The sequence below is a fragment of the Procambarus clarkii genome, chromosome 30 (assembly GCF_040958095.1).
Source record: "Procambarus clarkii isolate CNS0578487 chromosome 30, FALCON_Pclarkii_2.0, whole genome shotgun sequence".
NCBI lineage: Eukaryota > Metazoa > Arthropoda > Malacostraca > Decapoda > Cambaridae > Procambarus > Procambarus clarkii.
The window spans coordinates 30,163,290-30,187,584 of NC_091179.1; the positions used below are offsets into that span (position 1 = coordinate 30,163,290).

The window sequence follows — 24,295 nt, forward strand, 5'->3', positions numbered from 1 at the left end:
GGGGGGGGTTAAACTCTGCGGTGTTCACCCGGATACTTTCACCTACTGTCGGAAAATCCGACACCATTTAAATATCATACAGACAGATAAGAGCTGTGTTGTATAAACAAGTTAACCATAGAAAACGTAACTTGTAGTGGAATTACCATCTAAAGAAAACGGGATATCATCACCACATACTATTATATTCTCCACCTATTATGGTGGGAATTATTCTTAAATACATTAGTCTTTGGACTTTACCATCATAAAAACATCTTATATAAATTAACTTAATTATCAATATTAAAGTAGAGTAAATGTGACCCTTCTATCACTTTCTGAAATGTGGACAATGTAGGCCAGGCGTGAGAGTGAGGAAGGAGGGCAGCCATTGTTGTGTCACCTCTGAGACGTGTGGAGCAAATTCGGCTCCTATCATATCTGGACAATGTCGGCCAGTAACGTCAATAGTATGGAGTGTTAAACAACCATTGTTTATACTAGACCAGAGGCTCACAGGAGCAAATACGGCTCCTGTTAATTTTACTTGGACGTAGTGTTATGGAAACCAAAGGTACCATCTCCAACACGATGTCTACAATTCAAGTTAAGTGTTCTTTCCGAAACCCATGTATCTTTCATTTATGGCCATTAATGTCATTATATAGGGTGACCCGCTTAGAGCACGTGGAAGCCTCAAACTAAAGGTAATTAAGCCAGGTCTTTATTGTTCCATGTACTGTATAGTGTTTTCTCTGATATAGCTTGTCATATATAGGATTCTGGCTTCACAGCTAGCGCACTTTTGACAGGTCAAGCACGAGGAAGCAAGATTTGTGCACCAGTTACTGGGTGATGGAAGCTACCTCAAAGAGGATAATTTGGTGTCTACACCCTAGTTATACCTGGTGGACTAACCTGCTGTACTATAAGATAAGGAACCTCTTTAATGTATGTAGTTATTTCTGTAGTTTGATTGGCTGCATATATATATACTAATAAACCCCCCCTAATGTGTAGAGGATCGATTTGTGAGATTGAGATTATTGCAGAAATACAGTCCACTTATCATTATACAAATTGCTATCGAAGTATATAAATTAACGTAAATATAAATTCATATAAATTAAATAAATATAAATCTCACAGGTCGGTTCCCACAAAAATCGTTCTGCAAATAATTTCAAGGAAAAGAAAAGAAAAGAAAAAAAAAGGGGGGGGGGGGGTTAAACTCTGCGGTGTTCACCCGGATACTTTCAACTACCGCCGGGATCATCAGGATTGCCGGGTGAGCAATGATTAATTTTTCTTTACCTTTATCGGAAACAGGATGTGTTTTAAGTTTTTATAAGTCAATTTAGCTAACGACTCTTAGCTGGTGTGGTGGTTTTCTCCTAGGAAGAACCACACCATTTGCTAAGGAACTACCAGATATCCATGTTCTGCTAGGTTAAGAAAGACATTGGTCCTAGGAAACGTACCAAAATAACTAGTCCCAGCACAGAACAGATCCCAGGAGGAATTAATTTTGAGGGTTGGGGTTGTGAGCCTTGGGGTAGTTGTGAGCCTTGGTGTGGTTGTGAGCCTTGGGGTAGTTGTGAGCCTTGGTGTGGTTGTGAGCCTTGGGGTAGTTGTGAGCCTTGGTGTGGTTGTGAGCCTTGGGGTAGTTGTGAGCCTTGGTGTGGTTATGAGCCTTGGGGTAGTTGTGAGCCTTGGTGTGGTTATGAGCCTTGGGGTTGTGAGTGTTGGGGTTGCGAGCCTTGGGGTTGTGAGTGTTGGGGTTGTGAGCCTTGGGGTTGTGAGTGTTGGGGTTGTGAGCCTTGGGGTTGTGAGTGTTGGGGTTGTGAGCCTTGGGGTTGTGAGTGTTGGGGTTGTGAGCCTTGGGGTTGTGAGTGTTGGGGTTGTGAGCCTTGGGGTTGTGAGTGTTGGGGTTGTGAGCCTTGGTGTGGTTGTGAGCCTTGGGGTTGTGAGCCTTGGTGTGGTTATGAGCCTTGGGGTTGTGAGCCTTCGTGTGGTTATGAGCCTTGGGGTTGTGAGCCTTCGTGTGGTTATGAGCCTTGGGGTTGTGAGCCTTGGTGTGGTTATGAGCCTTGGGGTTGTGAGTGTTGGGGTTGTGAGCCTTGGGGTTGTGAGCCTTGGGGTTGTGAGCCTTGGTGTGGTTGTGAGCCTTGGGGTTGTGAGCCTTGGTGTGGTTATGAGCCTTGGGGTTGTGAGTGTTGGGGTTGTGAGCCTTGGGGTTATGAGCCTTGGTGTGGTTGTGAGCCTTGGGGTTGTGAGCCTTGGTGTGGTTATGAGCCTTGGGGTTGTGAGTGTTGGGGTTGTGAGCCTTGGGGTTGTGAGCCTTGGGGTTGTGAGCCTTGGTGTGGTTGTGAGCCTTGGGGTTGTGAGTGTTGGGGTTGTGAGCCTTGGGGTTGTGAGCCTTGGGGTTGTGAGCCTTGGTGTGGTTGTGAGCCTTGGGGTTGTGAGCCTTGGGGTTGTGAGCCTTGGGGTTGTGAGCCTTGGTGTGGTTGTGAGCCTTGGGGTTGTGAGTGTTGGGGTTGTGAGCCTTGGAGTTGTGAGTGTTGGGGTTGTGAGCCTTGGGGTTGTGAGTGTTGGGGTTGTGAGCCTTGGGGTTGTGAGTGTTGGGGTTGTGAGCCTTGGGGTTGTGAGTGTTTTGGTTGTGAGCCTTGGGGTTGTGAGTGTTGGGGTTGTGAGCCTTGGGGTTGTGAGTGTTGGGGTTGTGAGCCTTGGGGTTGTGAGTGTTGGGGTTGTGAGCCTTGGGGTTGTGAGCCTTGGGGTTGTGAGCCTTGGTGTGGTTGTGAGCCTTGGGGTTGTGAGCCTTGGGGTTGTGAGTGTTGGGGTTGTGAGCCTTGGGGTTGTGAGTGTTGGGGTTGTGAGCCTTGGGGTTGTGAGTGTTGGGGTTGTGAGCCTTGGTGTGGTTGTGAGCCTTGGGGTAGTTGTGAGCCTTGGTGTGGTTGTGAGCCATGGGGTTGTGAGTGTTAGCTATACATACCCATTTCGAATTTATTTAGTTTGGGGTTATTTTGAAATTAAATCTGGGTGAGACATAAAATAAAAATATGCTGCACAAATGATGTTAGGTAAGGAGAAGGGTAAAAATGTCAAAATCTTTATTCATTGAATACTTAAAGCTATAATTATGACTATATAGATTATTAAAAAAGAGAGAGGGAAGTAGGGGTCCAAGACCTCTTCCTGTTATACAATTTGGGTGTGGAACAAGTAATTATCAAAAGAAGGCACCATGCCGGGAAGGTTATGTAGCAGTAAGGCAGTGAGGTGAGGCAGCTACTTATTTGAGAAATGCTTATTTTATTTACCTTATAAGCTGAGGCAACTTATTTTATTTGAGGAATACTCAGCTGATTCCTCTACATTTAGCATGGAACAAATTTGTGTCCTAGACCTCTTCCTGTTACTCAATTTGGCTGTGTAACCAAACTAGAAGTGCTCTACAAATCAAGGAACCCAGAATGTGGAATGACCTCCCGAATCATGTCAAAGGCTGTACCTCTCTCAACCAGTTTAAGAGTTAAACCAAGTACTGCCTAATTAACTCCATGTAACCTAACTTACCTCCTAAATGTCAACCCATGTCTTGCTATTTTTTAAACAACGCTGTTCACCAACATGTGCAATTGCTGATTTATGCTATATTAACCCCCCTTTTTGTATTTTTATTCCTTCTTTCAACACAATTTATACCTAATCCCGATTACTATTAAGTTTTAGTCTGTGTTTTTTCCCCCCACACCTTGCCCGAAATGCTATGAGTATTAGTGGCTTTAGGTATTGTATGTACTAGCTCTGTCTATAAATCCAACATTATGTTTGTAAATCAACTGTATGTACTTTTCCTGAATAAAATGTATTTATTATTTATTTTTTAATCAGTAAGTATTAAAAGAAGGCACCAAGCTGGGAAGGCTATGTAGCACCATTGTGTGTAACAATAAACCAAATCTTTTTTTAACAAATAATGCACCTGTATGGTAAAACAAATCCTGTCAGCTGTAAAAATATTGATGCAGTTATTTAAATGAAAAATGTAATGAAAGAAATATTACTGGTTTATTTTTATCCTATCTTTTTGTACTGTACAGTATATCCAAGGAAGTGAAAAATTGAGACATAATGCACAATTTAATGAATGATTAGCATGGATTAGCAGTTCAAAAGAAATATGACTATTACATATCAACATGAGATCTTAATGATCCATGGTCAACATGATTTAATAAGGATAATACAGTACTGAATTTGTAATAATACAAACTATAATTTAAAATCTTTATTACTGATTTTTTTTATTAAGAAGATTAGGTATACACAGCAATGTGCTGCTACCCTATTCTATATGGAATATTACACAGTGTAGATAAAAAACTAGCTATAAGTTTATCTAATACTCCCATCTCACAGGATGGTTAGACATACTGTACATGGAATCAATTTAGAAAATACCAGCCTCAATACAAAAAACAAATCAACTCTGACTAAACAACTCTAAGCAATTTTCACAAGAGGTAAGCACTGAATCATGGAAACATTATATTATAATTACTCTTACCAGTTTCTACCAGACTCCTCTCAAATAATGTATTTTTAAACATGTTTAGGTATACACAGCAATGTGCTGCTTCCCTATTCTGTATAAAGGACCACACAGTGTAGATCAAAAACCAGCTACAAGCTCATCCAACATCCTCACCTCACAGGATGGCCAGTCATACATGGAATTAGGAGAGAACAAAATACTTAATGCTGATCTATTAGCCTCCACTGGCAAAATCTGGGTGCAGCACAAGAATATCTTCCAATATTCCTGAGTGTATGAAGTAATTACAGAGCTCAAAATACCTCATACCATTTGGTATGAAGTCACTGATAACAGGACAATCACATATATAGTGTTGGAGAGTATGTTCTCTCAAGTAGGACTGAAAACAGATGTTTTTTTCCACCAAGAGGGCTATAAACCCATGGAACTGCCTACCCGCTGAAGCCGTAAATGCCAAATTCCAGCTAAAAAATATCATTAAGACAATTGGCGGGCCCTTTAACAAGCCGGCGGCTTTTTGTCCTTCGAGGACACTAGATAGTTAGTGGCCCTTGGGTAAATTCAGTAAATATATACAATAATTGTCAGCGCATCTTCCGAGCAACAAGGACAGCTACACAGCATCTCTTAGAATTACGTAGGTAAACAACAAATGTAACATATTTGTTTACTACAATGTCGGTGCTGACTGTAGAAGTTGAAAAAACATTGTTTTACTTCGAAATATACTAATTTTATAAGAAAATTCGACGTAAATAGGAGGCAGTAGAGCTCCGATAAACCAGCGCTAAATCTTCAATATGAAGAATGTTGCTGCTCTCTGATTGGCCAAACGAAACACAGTAGTGACCTCTATCGGCACGCAGGTGGACCAACAAATTTCTTCCTAAGTGGACCTTATTGAATCGCACCTAAGCATCTTCTTAGGGCACACTTAGGAACCTTCGTAGCAAACCCACTTACGAAGAAATACACAGAGCTTCCTGAATCTAGGTCCAGGTTCGATCCTCGGCGATAGCTAAAGCCAATAGGCTGTTTCTTTCACCATGGAGCTTCTGTTCACCTAGCAGTAACTAGGTACCTGGGAGTTAGACAGTTGCTACAGGAGGCTTCTTGTGTGTGTGTGTGTGTGTGTGTGTGTGTGTGTGTGTGTGTGTGTGTGTGTGTGTGTGTGTGTGTGTGTGTGTGTGTGTGTGTGTGCGTGTGTGTGTGTGTAAGTGTGTGTGTGTGTGTGTGCGTGTGTGTGTGTGTAAGTGTGTGTGTGTGTGTGTGTATGTGTGTGTGTGTGTGTGTGTGTGTGTGTCTGTGTGTGTGTGTGTGTGTGTGTGTGTGTGTGTGTGTGTGTGTGTGTGTGTGTGTGTGTGTGTGTGTACTCACCTAATTGTACTCACCTAATTGTGCTTGCGGGCGTTGAGCTCTGGCTCTTTGGTCCCGCCTCTCAACCGTCAATCAACTGGTGTACAGATTCCTGAGCCTACTGGGCTCTATCATATCTACATTTGAAACTGTGTATGGAGTCAGCCTCCACCACATCACTTCCTAGTACATTCCATTTATTAACTACTCTGACACTGAAAAAGTTCTTTCTAACGTCTCTGTGGCTCATTTGGGTACTCAGCTTCCACCTGTGTCCCCTTGTTCGCGTCCCACCAGTGTTGAATAGTTCATCCTTGTTTACCCGGTCGATTCCCCTGAGGATTTTGTAGGTTGTGATCATGTCACCCCTTACTCTTCTGTCTTCCAGTGTCGTAAGGTGCATTTCCCGCAGCCTTTCCTCATAACTCATGCCTCTTAGTTCTGGGACTAGTCTAGTAGCATACCTTTGGACTTTTTCCAGCTTCGTCTTGTGCTTGACAAGGTACGGGCTCCATGCTGGGGCCGCATACTCAAGGATTGGTCTTACATATGTGGTATACAAGATTCTGAATGATTCCTTACACAGGTTCCTGAACGCCGTTCTGATGTTAGCCAGCCTCGCATATGCCGCAGACATTATTCTCTTTATGTGGGCTCAGGAGACAGGTTTGATGTGATGTCAACTCCTAGATCTTTCTCTCTGTCTGTTTCATTAAGTACTTCATATCCTATTCTGTATCCTGTGTCTGGCCTCCTGTTTCCACTGCCTAGTTTCATTACTTTGCATTTACTCGGGTTGAACTTCAACAGCCATTTGTTGGACCATTTACTCAGTCTATCCAGGTCATCTTGTAGCCTATTACTATCCTGTGTGTGTGTGTGTGTGTGTGTGTGTGTGTGTGTGTGTGTGTGTGTGTGTGTGTGTGTGTGTGTGTGTGTGTGTGTGTGTGTATACTCACCTAGATGTACTCACTTAGTTTTGTTTCCGGTGGTTGAGCTCTGGCTCTTTGGTCCCGCCTCTCAACTGTCAATCAACTGGTGTACAGATTCCTGAGCCTATTGGGCTCTATCATATCTATATTTGAAACTGTGTATGGAGTCCGCCTCCACCACAACACTACTTAATGCATTCCATTTCTTAACTACCCTGACACTAAAAAAATTCTTTCTAACGTCTCTGTGGCTCATCTGGGTACTAAGTTTCCACCTGTGTCCCCTTGTTCATGTTCCACCCGCGCTAAAGAGTTTGTCTTTGTCTACCCTGTCAATTCCCCTGAGAATTTTGTAGGTGGCTATCATGTCTCCCCTTATTTGTCTGTTTTCCAGGGTTGTGAGGTTCAGCTCCCCTAGCCTTTCCTCGTAACTAATTCCTCTCAGTTCCGGGACCAGTCTATTGGCATACCTCTGAATCTTCTTTAACTTCGTCTTGTGTTTAACTTGGTATGGACTCTAGGCTGGAGCTGCATATTCCAGGATTGGTCTTACATAAGTAGTATACAGGGTCCTGAAAGATTCCTTACACAAGTTTCTAAAGGCAGTTCTTATATTGGCCAGTCTAGCATATGCCGCTGATGATATTCTTTTGATGTGGGCCTCTGGGGACAGATTCTGAATGATATCGACCCCCAGATCTTTCTCTCTATTTGACTCTTGCAAGATTTCACCTCCCGGATGGTACCTTGTGTTCAGCCTTCTGCTCCCTTCGCCTAATTTCATTACTTTACACTTTCCTGAGTTGAGCTTTAGTAGCCATTTTCTAGACCATTCCACCAGTTTCTCAAGGTCATCCTGTAGTCTCTGTCTATCTTCATCTGTTTTGATTCTTCTCATAATTTTTACATCATCAGCAAACATTGAGAGAAATGAGTCTATTCCCTTTGGGAGGTCGTTTACATATACTAGAAACAGGATAAGTCTGAGTACAGAGCCCTTTGGGACTCCGCTGGTGACATCTCGGCACTCTGATGCCTCCCCTCTTCACCGTTACTCGCTGTTTCTTATTGCTTAAATACTCCCTTATCCACTGGAGCACCTTACCTTTTACTCCTGCCTGCTGCTCCAACTTTTGTAACAGCTTTTTGTGAGGTACTGTGTCAAAGGCTTTCTGACAGTCCAAGAAAATGCAGTCTGCCCACCCTTCTCTTTCTTGCCTAATTTGTGTTCCTTGGTCATAGAATTCTATTAGGCCTGTGAGGCACGATTTACCATCTCTGAACCCATGCTGGTGGAGTGTTACAAAGCTGTTTCCCTCAAGAGGGTCTACGAACCTTTTCCTCACAATCTTCTCCATCATCTTGCATGGTATACAAGTTAGGGAAACTGGCCTGTAATTCAGTGCCTCTTGCCTGTCACCATTTTTGTAAATTGGGACTACATTAGCTGTCTTCCAGCTTTCCGGAAGGCCTCCCGTTTCCAGTAACCTGTTATACACCATAGAGAGTGGCACACTTAGTGCTTCTGCACCTTCTTTTAGAATCCACGGTGAGATTCTTTCAGGCCCAACAGCCTTTGACACATTCAGCTCCAACTGATTCCTTTTTACCTCATAACTAGTGAGGTATAATTCCTCCAAGGTTGTTTAGTTTACCTCCTCATTTAGTGCAGGGACCTCTCCTTAATCTATTCTGAAGACCTCCTGGAATCTCTTGTTGAGTTCTTCACACACCTCTTTGTCGTTCTCTGTGTATCTGTTCTCCCCTTTTCTCAGTTTCATCACTTGTTCCTTCACTGCTCTTTTCCTCCTGATGTGGCTGTGGAGCAGCTTTGGTTGGGTCTTGGCTTTACTCGCGATGCCATTTTCATACTGTCTCTCTGCTTCTCTCCTCACTCTGATGTACTCATTTCTGACCCTCTGGTATTTCTCCCTGCTCTCTGGTGTTCTGTTGTTCTTGTAGTTTCGCCATGTTCTTTTACTCAATTGCTTCGCTGCCGCACATTCCTGGTTGAATCACGGACTCTTGCTTTTCATTTTTCACATTTTGGACTGGGATGAACCTGTCTGCAGCCTCCTGACACTTCTGAGTGATATAATCACTTCTGAGTGATATAATCGTGTGTGTGTGTGTGTGTGTGTGTGTGTGTGTGTGTGTGTGTGTGTGTGTGTGTGTGTGTGTGTGTGTGTGTGTGTGTGTGTATGTGTGTGTGTGTGTGTGTGTGTCTGTGTGTGTGTGTGTGTGTGTGTGTGTGTGTGTGTGTGTGTGTGTGTGTGTGTGTGTGTGTGTGTGTGTGTGTGTGTGTGTGTGTCTGTGTGTGTGTGTGTGTGTGTGTGTGTGTGTGTACTCACCTAATTGTGCTTGAGGGGGTTGAGCTCTGGCTCTTTGGTCCCCGTCTCACAACAGTCAATCAACTGGTGTACAGGTTCCTGAGCCTATTGGGCTCTATCATATCTACACTTGAAACTGTGTATGGAGTCAGCCTCCACCACATCACTGCCTAATGCATTCCATTTGTCAACCACTCTGACACTAAAAAAGTTCTTTCTAATATCTCTGTGGCTCATTTGGGCACTCAGTTTCCACCTGTGTCCCCTAGTGCGTGTGCCCCTTGTGTTAAACAGCCTGTCTTTATCAACCCTGTCGATTCCCTTGAGGATCTTGAATGTGGTGATCATGTCCCCCCTAAGTCTTCTGTCTTCCAACGAAGTGAGGTTTAATTCCCGTAGTCTCTCCTCGTAGCTCATACCTCTCAGCTCGGGTACTAGTCTGGTGGCAAAACTTTGAACCTTTTCCATTTTAGTCTTATGCTTGACTAGATATGGACTCCATGCTGGTGCCGCATACTCCAGGAATGGTCTGACATATGTGGTATATAACGTTCTGAAAGATTTCTTACACAAGTTTCTAAAGGCCGTTCTTATGTTAGCCAACCTGGCATATGCTGCTGCTGTTATCCTCTTGATATGAGCTTCAGGGGACAGGTCTGGCGTGATATCAACCCCCAGGTCTTTCTCTCTCTCGGACTCTTGAAGTATTTCATCTCCCAAATGATACCTTGTATCTGGTCTCCTGCTTCCTACCCCTATCTTCATTACATTACATTTGCTTGGATTAAACTCTAACAGCCATTTGTTCGACCATTCCTGCAGCTTGTCCAGGTCTTCTTGAAGCCTCAAGCTGTCCTCCTCTGTCTTAATCCTTCTCATAATTTTGGCGTCGTCAGCAAACATTGAGAGGAATGAGTCAAGTACAGAGCCCTGTGGGACTCCACTGGTGACTTCACGCCAGTCTGAGGTCTCACCCCTCACTGTAACTCTTTGCTTCCTATTGTTTAGGTACTCCCTTATCCACTGGAGCGCCCTACCAGTTACTCCTGCCTGTTTCTCCAGTGTGTGTGTGTGTGTGTGTGTGTGTGTGTGTGTGTGTGTGTGTGTGTGTGTGTGTGTGTGTGTGTGTGTGTGTGTGTGTACTCACCTAGTTGTACTCACCTAGTTGTGATTGCGGGGGTCGAGCTCTGGCTCTTTGGTCCCGCCTCTCAACCGTCCATCATCTGATGTACAGATTCCTGAGCCTACTGGGCTCTGTCATATCTACATTTGAAACTGTGTATGGAGTCAGCCTCCACCACATCACTTCCTAGTACATGCTTGAAACCCCTGCCCGAAACGCTGCGCGTACTAGTGGTTTTACAAGACTGTAATTAGCATTTTATGTAACTTCACATTCCCAATGTACCTTTTTGTATATGCATAAATAAATAAATAAATAAATAAATAAATAAATAAATAAATAAATAAATAAATAAATAAATAAATAAATAAATACATTCCATTTACTAACTACTCTGACACTGAAAAAGTTCTTTCTAATGTCTCTGTGGCTCATTTGAGTACTCAGCTTCCACCTGTGTCCACTTGTTCGCGTCCCACCAGTGTTGAATAATCCATCCTTGTCCACCCTGTCAATTCCCCTGAGAATTTTGTATGTGGTGATCACGTCTCCCCTAGCTCTTCTGTCTTCCAGCGACGTGAGGTGCAGTTCACGTAGTCTGTCCTCATAACTCATGCCTCTTAGTTCTGGGACTAACCTAGTGGCATGCCTCTGACCCTTTTACAGCTTCGTCTTGAGCTTGACTAAGTACGGACTCCATGCTGGGGCTGCATACTCCAGGATTGGCATTACATATGTGGTATACAAGGTTCTGAAGGATTCCTTACACAGGTTTCTGAAAGCAGTTCTGATGTTAGCCAGCCTCGCATATGCCGCAGATGTTATTCTTTTGATGTGGGCTTAAGGAGACAGGTTTGGCGTGATATCAACTCCCAGATCTTTCTCTCTGTCCGTTTCGTGCAGGAATTCATCTCCCGTTCGGTATGCAGTGACTGGCCTCCTAGTTCCTCCTCCTAGTTTCATTAACTTACATTTACTTGGGTTGAACTTTAGTAGCCATTTGTCGGACCATTCCTTCAGTTTGTCTAGGTCATCTTGTAGCCTCATACTATCTTCCTCTGTCCTGATCCTCCTCATAATTTTCGCGTCATCAGCAAACATCGAGAGGAACGAGTCAATTCCTTCTGGAAGATCATTTACGTATATCAGAAACAGTATAGGTCCAAGGATTGTGTGTGTGAGTGTGTGTGTGTGTACTCACCTATATGTACTCACCTATATGTGCTTGCAGGATCGAGCATTGACTCTTGGATCCCGCCTTTCTAGCTATCGGTTGTTTACAGCAATGACTCCTGTCCCATTTCCCTATCATACCTAGTTTTAAAAGTATGAATAGTATTTGCTTCCACAACCTGTTCCCCAAGTGCATTCCATTTTTCTACTACTCTCACGCTAAAAGAAAACTTCCTAACATCTCTGTGACTCATCTGAGTTTCCAATTTCCACCCATGTCCCCTCGTTCTGTTATTATTACGTGTGAACATTTCATCTATTTCCACTTTGTCAATTCCCCTGAGTATTTTATATGTCCCTATCATATCTCCTCTCTCCCTTCTTTTCTCTAGTGTCGTAAGGTTCAGTTCCTTCAGCCGCTCTTCATATCCCATCCCTCGTAACTCTGGGACAAGCCTCGTCGCAAACCTCTGAACCTTCTCCAGTTTCTTTATGTGTTTCTTCAGGTGGGGGCTCCATGATGGCGCGGCATACTCTAAGACGGGTCTCACGTACGCAGTGTAAAGTGCCCTAAAAGCTTCCTCATTTAGGTTTCTGAATGAAGTTCTAATTTTCGCCAGTGTAGAGTACTCTGCTGTCGTTATCCTATTTATATGTGCCTCAGGAGTTAGATTAGGTGTCACATCCACTCCCAGGTCTCTTTCTCGAATCGTTACAGGTAGGCTGTTCCCCTTCATTGTGTACTGTCCCTTTGGTCTCCTATCACCTGATCCCATTTCCATAACTTTACATTTACTGGTGTTAAACTCCAGTAGCCATTTCCCTGACCATCTCTGCAGCCTGTTTAAGTCCTCTTGGAGGATCCTACAATCCTCGTCTGTCACAACTCTTCTCATTAATTTTGCGTCATCTGCAAAATCTGCATCGCGTCATCTGCATCTGTGTGTGTGTGTGTGTGTGTGTGTGTGTGTGTGTGTGTGTGTGTGTGTGTGTGTGTGTGTGTGTGTGTGTGTGTGTGTGTGTGTACTTACCTAATTGTGCTTCCGAGAGTTGAGTTCTGGCTCTTTGGTCCCGCCTCTCAACTGTCAATCAACTAATGTACAGGTTCCTGAGCCTATTGGGCTCTATCATATCTACACTTGAAACTGTGTATGGAGTCAGCCTCCGCCACATCACTTCCTAGTGCATTCCATTTGTCAACTACTCTGACACTGAAAAAATTCTTTCTAATATCTTTGTGGCTCATTTAGGCACTCAGTTTCCACCTGTGTCTCCTAATGCGTGTGCCCCTTGTGTTAAATAGTCTGTCTTTATCTACCCTATCAGTTCCTTTTATAATCTTGTATGTGGTGATCATATCCCCCCTAACTCTTCTCTCTTCCAGCGACGTGAGGAACTCTTCTAATTTCTAACTCTTCTAATTTCCGTAGTCTCTAATCGTAGCTCATACCTCTCAGCTCGGGTTCTAGTCAGGTGGCAAACCTTTGAACCGTTTCCAGTTTAGTTTTATGCATGACTATATATGGACTCCATGCTGGAGCCGCATACTCCAGGATTGGTCTGTCATATGTGGTATACAAATTTCTGTATGATTCCTTACACAAGTTTCTAAATACCGTTCTTATGTTGGCCAACCTGGCATATGCCGCTGATGTTATCCTCTTGAAATGGGTTTCACGGGACAGGTCTGGCGTGATATCAACCCCCAGGTCTTTCTCTCTCGCTGACTCGTGAAGTATTTCATCTCCTAAATGATACCTTGTATCTGGTCTCCTGCTCCCTACACCTATCTTTATTACATTACATTTGCTTGGGTTAAACTCTACCTTGAGGTTACCCTGTGGTGTTTCCGGGGCTTAGCGTCCCCGCGGCCCGGTCGTCGACCAGGCCTCCTGGTTGCCGCATCTAACAACCATTTGTTCAACAATTCCTTCAGTTTTTCAGGTCTTCTTGAAGCTTCAAAGAGTCCTCTTCTGTCTTAATCCTTCTCATAAGTTTGGTGTTGTCAGCAAACATTGAGAGGAATGAGTCTATACCCTCCGGGAGATCATTTACGTATATCAGAAACAGGATAGGTCCAAGTGCAGAGCCCTGTGGGACTCCACTGGTGACTTCACGCCAATCTGAGGTCTCACCCCTCACTGTAACTCTCTGCTTCCTATTGCTTAAGTACTCCCTTATCCACTGGGACACTTTACCAGTTACTCCTGCCTTTCTTTCCAGCTTATGTGCCAGTCTCTTATGGGGTCCTATTTCAAAGGCTTTCCGACAGTCAAAGAAAATACAGTCTGCCCAGCCTTCTCTTTCTTACTTAATTAATCTTTGTCACCTGGTCGTAGGATTCTATTAAGCCTGTCAGGCAAGAGTTACCCTCCCTGAACCCATGTTGGCGGATTGTCACGAAGTCCCTTCTCGCCAGATGTGTCACTAGGTTTTGTCTCACGATCTTCCCCATCACCTTGCATGGTATTTTTTTTTTTGTGTGTGTGTACTCACCTATTTGTACTCACCTATTTGTGCTTGCAGGATCGAGCATTGACTCTTGGATCCCGCCTTTCCAGCAATCGGTTGTTTACAGCAATGACTACTGTCCCATTTCCCTATCATACCTAGTTTTAAAAGTATGAATAGTATTTGCTTCCACAACCTGTTCCACAAGTGCATTCCATTTTTCCACTACTCTCATGCTAAAAGAAAACTTCCTAACATCTCTGTGACTCATCTGAGTTTCCAGTTTCCACCCATGTCCCCTCGTTCTGTTATTATTACGTGTGAACATTTCATCTATTTCCACTTTGTCAATTCCCCTGAGTATTTTATATGTCCCTATCATATCTCCTCTCTCCCTTCCTTTCTCTAGTGTCGTAAGGTTCAGTTCCTTCAGACGCTCTTCATATCCCATCCCTCGTAACTCTGGGACAAGCCTCGTCGCAAACCTCTGAACCTTCTCCAGTTTCTTTATGTGTTTCTTCAGGTGGGGGCTCCATGATGGCGCGGCATACTCTAAGACTGGTCTCACGTAGGCAGTGTAAAGCGCCCTAAAAGCCTCCTCACTTAGGTTTCTGAATGAAGTTCTAATTTTCGCCAGTGTAGAGTACGCTGCTGTCGTTATCCTATTTATATGTGCCTCAGGAGTTAGATTAGGTGTCACATCCACTCCCAGGTCTCTTTCTCGAATCGTTACAGGTAGGCTGTTCCCCTTCATTGTGTACTGTCCCTTTGGTCTCCTATCACCTGATCCCATTTCCATAACTTTACATTTACTCGTGTTGAACTCCAGTAGCAATTTCTCTGACCAAAGTGAGTGTGAATGTGTGTGTGATTGTATGTGTGTGCGTGTGTGTGTGTGCATGTGTGTGTATTCACCTAGTTATATTCACCTAGTTGTGCTTGCGGGGGTTGTGCTCTGCTTTTTCGGCCCCCCTCTCAACTGTCAATCAACTGTTTCTACTACTACTATTCCCCGCCCCCCCCACACACATACCCTAGGAAGCAGCCCGTGACAGCTGACTAACTCCCAGGTACCTATTTACTGCTAGGTAACAGGGGCATAGGGTGAAAGAAACTCTGCCCATAGTTTTTCGCCGGCGCCCGGGATCGAACCCGGGACCACAGGATCACGTGTGCAGCGTGCTGTCCGTTCGGCCGGCCTGCTCCCACGCATACACATGGCTGTATGCGCGCGCGCGCGTGTACTCACCTATATGTACTCACCTATATGTGCTTGCAGGATCGAGCATTGACTCTTGGATCCCGCCTTTCTAGCTATCGGTTGTTTACAGCAATGACTCCTGTCCCATTTCCCTATCATACCTAGTTTTAAAAGTATGAATAGTATTTGCTTCCACAACCTGTTCCCCAAGTGCATTCCATTTTTCTACTACTCTCACGCTAAAAGAAAACTTCCTAACATCTCTGTGACTCATCTGAGTTCGTGTGTGTGTGTGTGTGTGTGTGTGTGTGTGTGTGTGTGTGTGTGTGTGTGTGTGTGTGTGTGTGTGTGTGTGTGTGTGTGTGTGTATATATGTGTATGGGTGTGTGTACTCTAGAGAGAGAGAGAAATGTATAGTAGATAAGATTGAAGAAAAATAGGTCGGGAGTCGGACAACCGACGGCTAGAAAGGCGGGGTCCAAGAGCTAACGGCTCGATCCTGCAGACTCAAATAGCAAACAATAAATAGCAATTACACACACATGTCATCGATCTCTAGGGTATACACTCATTCCTCTCAATGTTTGCTGACGTTTCAAAAATTATGAGAAGGATTAAGAAAGAGGATGACAGCAAGGGACTCCAAGATAACCTGGACAAACTCAAGGAATGGTCTGACAAATGCCTGCTAGTGTTTAACTCACGCAAGTGTTATGTAATTAAAATAGGTGAAGGGAGGAGGAGGAGGCTAGATGCAAGGTACCATTTGAAAAAATGGAATCCATCAAGAATCAAAAGGAGAGAATATGTGGGTTGTCAACTCTCTGGACCTATCCTCTGAAGCACCCATCAGGAGGGTACCATCAGGAGCACATGCTCGGTTGACAATCAGAAGAATTGCCTATAGTATCTTGTGTAAAGTATCATTCAGGACCTTGAATACCATGTATGTAAGACCAGTGTTAGAGTATGCAGCTCCAGCATGTAATCCGTACTTAGTCAAGCTCAAGAGAACGCTGAGAGGTACGCGACCATACTAGTAACCGAGCTGAGGGGCAGGAGATAAGAGGAAAGACGACTGGAATTGAACCTAACGTCACTAGAAGACAGAGGAGTTACGGGAGACATGATTGCTGCCTACAAGGTTCTCAGGTGAATTGATAGGGTAGACAAAGACAAATTATATAGCACAAGTTGGGCACGAACAACGAGACACAGATGGAACTTTGTACCCAAATGAGCCACAGAGTCTCGGAAAAAATTGTTCAGCGTTAGAATAGTTAACAAATGGAATGCAGTAGGAAGTGATGTGGTGGAGACAGACTCCATACACAGTTTCTTATGTAGATATGATAGTGTCCATAAGGCTCAGGAACCTGTACAGCTTAACCTTTAAGTTATAGTCATAGCTTAAAATGGTAAGCTATCTCTCTCTTCACCCATTCTCTCTCTCTCTCTCTCTCTTTCTCTCTCTCTCTCTCTCTCTCTCTCTCTCTCTCTCTCTCTCTCTCTCTCCGTCTCTCTCTCTCTCTCTCTCTCTCTCTCTCTCTCTCTCTCTCTCTCTCCGTCTCTCTCTCTCTCTCTCTCTCTCTCTCTCTCTCTCTCTCTCTCTCTCTCTCTCTCTCTCTCTCTCTCCGTCTCTCTCTCTCTCTCTCTCTCTCTCTCTCTCTCTCTCTCTCTCCGTCTCTCTCTCTCTCTCTCTCTCTCTCTCTCTCTCTCTCTCTCTCTCTCTCTCTCTCTCTCTCTCTCTCTCTCTCTCTCTCTCTCTCTCTCCGTCTCTCTCTCTCTCTCTCTCTCTCTCTCTCTCTCTCTCTCTCTCTCTCTCTCTCTCTCTCTCTCTCTCTCTCTCTCTCTCTCTCTCTCTCTCTCTCTCTCTCTCTCTCTCTCTCTCTCTCTCTCTCTCTCTCTCTCTCTCTCTCTCTCTCTCTCTCTCTCTCTCTCTCTCTCCCTCCGTCTCTCTCTCTCTCCGTCTCTCTCTCTCTCTCTCTCTCTCTCTCTCTCTCTCTCTCTCTCTCTCTCTCTCTCTCTCTCTCTCTCTCTCTCCCCTTCCTTTACCAATTCTCGTGTAGCTCAAGTTGTCAGTGCACAATTCCAAGGCCCATCTGATGCCTTTGTCTCCCAAGACGGAGCAATAATGTCATAGTGTCGCCACATCTGCTCCTCCCCCGACTCTCCCTCCCACCAGCTGCTGCTCCTCTGTCTCCTGTCTTAATGCTCCGTCCGCTACCCCCCCCCCCCAGCTGCTGCTCCTCTGTCTCCTGTCTTAATGCTCCGTCCGCTACCCCCCCCCCCAGCTGCTGCTCCTTTGTCTCCTGTCTTAATGCTCCGTCCGCTACCCTCCCCCCCCAGCTGCTGCTCCTTTGTCTCCTGTCTTAATGCTCCGTCCGCTAAAGCTGCTGCTCCTTTGTCTCCTGTCTTAATGCTCCGTCCGCTACCCTCCCCCCCCCCAGCTGCTGCCTATGACTGTCTCCTGTCCCACTGCTCCTCCCAAGTACTGAGTGGGATACGGTTCGGGTTCACACTCGTCTCAGAACCGACTGATTACAAGCGAAGAAACGTATTAATATTAATAATATTTGATTTCATCTTTCTGATGGCTGAACATCTCACTGTCAGTTCGTTCACTGTTAATATATTCGTTTGCCTTGTTCGGGTAGAATGTAGACATAGTAGTCGCTTCTGTATATATTTATTGAGTGAGACAAACAGGTGTATAACTATCCAGCCGAGGTCCTTCTACTCTGAGTCTGTGAGGGTAACTGAGGCTGCTGGGAGCAGTGCTTGATGCTCCTCTGTCTGGCATGACGTCAGAGGCCTACTTGCCTGTGATTGGTTACATTTCAACTGACATAGAATTTGAGTATAACAAATATACCGACGGATATGGGGAAGGATCGTCAGAGTATATGGGCGACTTGCTGTTCGTTCCTGTTCTTCTTGCCAACTCTTACACCATCAACTAGAACATCGGCAAATAATTGTGAATAATGATTACAGGTTGCAGTTCTTTTACCATGTCGTGGTGCAGTTGGCTTGAGCGCGTCTGGGAACATCCAGCGCAGAGGTTCGAATCCTCATCAAGGCCCTTGTGGATTTGTTCAGTGTTCGCAATGATACAGAAGTTAACGAAATCATTAGTAAGAAACTAAATCAGAGCTTCTGAGAATAATCGGTCCCAAGGGGAAGACATTCTAGTATACAATAAAAATACATTTACCAATGCCAAAAAGAGGGATAAAAAGGCTATGAGGGATGTTATTGGCAGAAATTGTCAGACTTCGCCCTGGAAACACGGTGAAGTTTTATTTCTTTATATATTTAAATTGAATTTTATTTATTTAAAATTTCTTTATCAACCCTTCTACAGCTCCCATTATTTATGAAAAATATTTCCAGTTTCCCTGACCACCTGACGTGTGGTAATGCAGAATATGAATGTAAATGTAATTCTGAAGATTGCATGTTCTCCAACATATACTGTATTTGGAATTAAAAAAATAATCAATTTCTTTCCTTATTATGCACCCTATACCCATCCCGTGTGCAGTGGTGGGAAGAGTTACAGAGGCACATAACCGATTCAGAAATTGAACCCCATAGTTCGCTTAGCTAAGCAAGTGACACTCTTGTGAATCTAGTTATACAATTGTAAAAATTACATACACATGTACATATAAATACATCCGTATACACAAGTACATATACATATCAATAATCTTTTTATATCACAAGTAATTCAACAAGAAATTCACAACAGTGTCTATACAAAGCACTTTACATCTATGGTTGATACCTGGTTGATACCTGGTTGATGGAGTTATGGGAGTTCTTCTACTCCCCAAGCCCGGCCCGAGGCCAGGCTTGACTTGTGAGAGTTTGGTCCACTAGGCTGTTGCTTGGAGCAGCCCGCAGGCCCGCATACCCACCACAGCCCGGTTGGTCCGGCACTCCTTGGAGGAATAAATCTAGTTTCCTCTTGAAAATGTCCACGGTTGTTCCGGCAATATTTCTTATGCTTGCTGGGAGGACGTTGAACAACCGTGGACCTCTGATGTTTATACAGTGTTCTCTGATTGTGCCTATGGCACCTCTGCTCTTCACTGGTTCTATTCTGCATTTTCTTCCATATCGTTCACTCCAGTACGTTGTTATTTTACTGTGTACATTTGGTACTTGGCCCTCCAGTATCTTCCAAGTGTAAATTATTTGATATCTCTCTCGTCTTCTTTCTAGTGAGTACATTTGGAGGGCTTTGAGACGATCCCAATAATTTAGGTGCTTTATCGCGTCTATGCGTGCCATATATGTTCTCTGTATTCCCTCTATTTCAGCAATCTCTCCTGCTCTGAAAGGGGAAGTGAGTACTGAGCAGTACTCAAGACGGGACAACACAAGGGACTTGAAGAGTACAACCATTGTGATGGGATTCCTGGATATGAAAGTTCTCGTAATCCATCCTATCATTTTTCTGGCTGTCGCAATATTTGCTCGGTTATGCTCCCTAAACGTTAGATCGTCAGACATCATTATTCCCAAATCCTTTACATGCTGTTTTCCTACTATGGGTACATTTGATTGTGTTTTGTACTCTGTATTATGTTTAAGGTCCACATTTTTACCGTACCTGAGTACCTGGAATTTATCACTGTTAAACATCATGTTATTTTCTGATGCCTAGTCGAAAACTTTATTAATATCAGCTTGAAGTTTTTCAATGTCTTCAACCGAGGAAATTTTCATACTGATTTTTGTGTCATCTGCAAAGGATGATACGAAGCTGTGACTTGTATTTTTGTCTATATCTGATATGAGAATAAGGAAAAGCAGCGGTGCAAGGACTGTACCCTGAGGTACAGAGCTTTTAACTGTACTTTGACTAGATTTTATATGGTTGACCGTTACTCGCTGAGTCCTGTTTGACAGAAAACTGAGTATCCAGCGTCCTACTTTACCGGTTATTCCCATTGACTTCATTTTGTGTGCTATCACGCCATGGTCACATTTATCGAAAGCCTTTGCGAAGTCCGTGTATATCACATCAGCATTCTGTTTTCTTCTAATGCCTCAGTGACTTTGTCGTAGTGCTCAAGTAGCTGTGAGAGGCACGATCTTCCCGCTCGAAATCCATGTTGGCCTGGGTTGTGAAGGTCATTGGTCACCTCACTGAGTGGTGAGTCACGCAGTTACTAGTCTAACTGGGCGGCAGCTTTACAGTCATGTACAGGCGGCACCTACAGTAAGCAAATTGTCGAAACTTTGCAAAGATTCCTGGCAGTACATCATTATAATGAAGAACTTGCACATTTCCTGGACTACATTGATGGTGTTATCTCTGAATTCCGCGATTTCTTTCCACATTCCATTATATAATGACGCAACAAACAAGTTAAGAAGCCGGGCCCATACTTTATGTTCAGGAAAGAGGAATTAAACACCAGGAATCACCACACTGCAACACCATCGTCAATCGTGTGGACATCATAACGAGAACTAGTCAACACGCATCTGTGACCGAAGGAGGTTGCACGCACATGAGACCATCTATATTCGTGAGCTTCGTTCACTAATTAACACACATTTAAATTTAACTTTGAGCAACAGGCCCCATATAAGAACAATGATGGCTGAGTGGACAGCGCTCGGGATTCGTAGTCCTAAGGTTCTGGGTTCGATCCCCGGTGGAGGCGGTAACAAATGTGCAAAGTTTCTGTCACCTAGCAGTAAATAGGTACCTGGGAGTTAGACAGTTGCTACGGGCTACTTACTGGGGATGTGTAATAAAAAGGAGGCCTGGTCGAGGACCGGGCCGCGGGGATGCTAAGCTCCGAAATCATCTCAAGATAACCACAAGATAGTACCATAATTTATCCTTTCCATAAACAACCTGGAGCACTAGGTCTAGATTTCTTGATATGCAGCGCTTCACTGATGTCTAATCTTCAGTTGTCATTGTATCTATCAATTATTTCGGTGTTGCTCTTCAAAATATCCCTGGTGATTGTCTCGTGTTTGGCGATTACATGTTCCTTGATGGAGCCCTGTTGTTTGTGCATTGTTAGTCGCCTAGAGAGAGACGTTGTTGTCTTGCCTCTATGCTGAGTTCGTTGGGGCTGACAATCCCCAAGTGAGCATGTGAAAGCATAGACGACGTTGGTCTCTTTCAAGGTGTTTTTCTTGGTGTCGGGAGAATTCTTCATTAGCAGGTTGGCGGTTTTCATACTCCTATAATATAAAGTTAGTTTATCTATTGGTTGACGTCAGTTGGGGTAACGTTCCTCTCAGTGATCTCTTTTAGGGCTCTTTCCTAAGCTTTGTCGGCCGTGGAGAAAATGTTTCAGTAGAACAATTTTATTTGAAGTACGGGTATGTCGGTACTGGTTGTTCCGTCGCCTGTTGCATACCTCGCAACCTTCCTTTTTATGATGTCTTCGACATAACCATTGGAGAAACCATTGTTGACCAAAATCTGCCTTATTCTACAAAACTCCTTATCCACCTGCTTCCACCCAGAGCTGTGAGTGAGAGCTCGGTCGACGTAAGTGTTCACAACACTCCGTTTGTATCTTTCCTCAGTCGCTGTCAGCGTTAAGGCACATCCATATGTTTGTCTCCTTAGTATATACTGCATGATGACAGGTCCCGATCCTTCCCATGACTGCTACATCTAAGATGGGCAGCTTACCCTCCACTCTCCATCTCGTAAGTGAAATTTAAAACTGAACTTTGCTCGAAAGCTTCCTTCAACTGCAACAGTCGTTCGGTATCCAGACTTATACAAATATGCCGTTGACATACCTGCAGTAGATGGCGGGTTTTTGATCTAACCAAACAAGAACTCTCTGCTCAATAGTACCCATGTAAAAGTTCGCGAACAAGACACCCAGCGGGGAGCCCATGGCGACGCCGTTCACTTCCTTATACAAGTGCCCGTTAGGACTTAAGAAGGGTGCTTCTTTCGCGTAAGCTTCAAGAAGTTATCTTAATATGTTCTCTGGTATGTCCAGAGGAGTGCTAGTCGGATCTCGATATACTCTGTCCATCATCATTCCAATAGTCACGTCCACGGACACATTAGTGAACAGTGACTCCACGTCCAGGGAGGCTCTTACACCTGCGGCCCGTGATCCTCTGAACAGGTCAACGAACTCCTTTGGCGACCTTAGGCTAAACGCACTCGGTACGTAGTGCTGAGTGCGTTTTAGTGCTAAGTTACATTACAGCAACAGGGTTGCTTATAAGCAACAGGGCTCCATTAAGGAACATATAATCTCTTCCCACAACCAAACCATCGCCAGAGAAATCCTAGTAAACAACACAGAAATCATCGATAGATACAGCGATAGCAGGCGGCTTGACGTTTGCGAGGAACTACACATTAAGAAGTCAACACCAGCAATCAACAGCCAATTAATGCACAACTATATTCTACCCACCTCAAGACTCCGCTCCAATATAGAAGCATCAAGAAATATGGACCAATAGGCTTTCTACAAATCACTTCCATTCAATACCCATTGTTTCGTGTTCTGTCTTGTGTTTAGAAATTTAATACCCTATTAATACCACCTCACACAAATGTAGATATAAACAAATCGAAGATGTGTAAGTTCTAGTCAGTTGTGTATGTGTAAGCTAAAGTCTTTGAAAATGTAATAAGTTTTACGAAACGCGCTCAAGTGTCGCGTCAGACTAGAAATAAAAAATGAATTTTGGAGAATTGATTTTTGAATTACCACCAACAGTGAAAAGAAACGTACGAAAGATCGAGAAAATTCGTGTTAGAATTATTAATCTTACTTTTTCGGTCATATTTAATAATATATGTCTACAGGAAAGACTGCTACCAAAATATACTAATATATATATATATATATATATATATATATATATATATATATATATATATATATATATATATATATATATATATATATAGGGGGTACCACCTCTGGTTCAATTATAGAGACCCACAGCCTCAGAGAAGGGAACACAGAGCATTCAGGGAAAAACTTCCCATTTAACTCTGAATACGTAAGAGTGTTCGCTTCTCCTACCACCCCCCTTTTTTATGGTGTACACTTTATTATGCAAGGTTATACAGTTACATATCTGATTTTATACAAAAAATTAACATTAAGAGGACACACAAAAAAAGTTCGCTTCCTAGAGGCTGTAGATTTCCTCGAACTCCTCCGACGCCGGGCAGGAACCGAGGCTGCACCGAGCATTCCCCCTCTGGATCGTGACACTGAGGCGCTGAAAGAGAAAACTTGCCGCTCTAGGGTCTCTTGTGGTGTCAATGAGCTTGGAACCAAGATCCTTAAGAAACCTTCTTGCACTCTCTCCCCATGGGCCTAGGGTCTCAGACCCTATTGGAACGAAGTTGTACCGATGATCTAATTGCCTGTACTTGGCTGACTTGTCTCTTTCTCTGCGTGTCGCCGCGGCTCCTGCTGTGCCGGCAGAGAGGTTGATGTATGTGGTTGCCAGGGTGGATACACAAGTATAGTCCCATGCCAACTGTCTGCCACCCTTCCACGGTCGCAGTGTGATTCCGTCCGGTCGGCCGGCAAAGCTAACAGAGTCACGGTTCAGTAGGTTGCAGGGCTCTCTCTCCGCTGGACACTGAGCAGAGGCAAGGCTTCTTTTAATGATGTCACTGACTTCGTCGTGTCTAGTGTGCCAACCACCAGATTTTCCACAGTGCAGGCCATGCAATCCATATTCGTCAACATCTGCCTCGCCGCAAATACACCTATGAACAGTGTGGATAGGGGCAGCAAGACGGAGAGCAACTGCAATACGGAGCTCCTGCGGATCAAGACGTGTGCCTGTCGCAGACATAGGGACTGCCAAAAGGAAGTCCCCTGCATGGGGAGCCTGCACAGCTAAGAGGCGTGCACGATCACTGGGGGTTGTTGCTGCCTCCAGCAAAGCTGTGGCTTCTTTGTCTACAATGGGGCTGTCCCAACTGGATTGTTTCTTGGCTTTCGGCATGGCTGGTCTGAGTGCTGGGTCTGCCAGGACACCCCATTTCGTGTCGTATTCCGTGAAGTGGGGGTCCTGTATCCCCGCTACATCACTCAGGGTGTCAGGTAGAATTTCCTTAACCAGGTCATCTGATGCTGAGGAGGAAGACAGGAAGGCTGGAACAGCAATTTGGGTGGCGGTGAGGACACCCAAGCC

General features: G+C 44.2%; 1 protein-coding gene across 1 annotated transcript; it reads right to left on the reverse strand.

Moving 5' to 3' along the window:
- Window positions 1–1,504: 1,504 nt before the first annotated feature.
- On the reverse strand, window positions 1,505–2,947 carry LOC123752874 (protein PF3D7_1417600-like). The gene has a single exon (XM_045734901.2). It carries the CDS (start codon window positions 2,945–2,947, stop codon window positions 1,505–1,507), a length of 1,443 nt encoding a protein of 480 aa, XP_045590857.1.
- Between the last annotated feature and the right edge of the window lie 21,348 nt (window positions 2,948–24,295).

Excerpts from the sequence above, each read along its gene's own strand:
- LOC123752874 (XM_045734901.2), bottom strand. The coding sequence starts at position 2,947 with ATGGCTCACAACCACACCAAGGCTCACAACTACCCCAAGGCTCACAAC.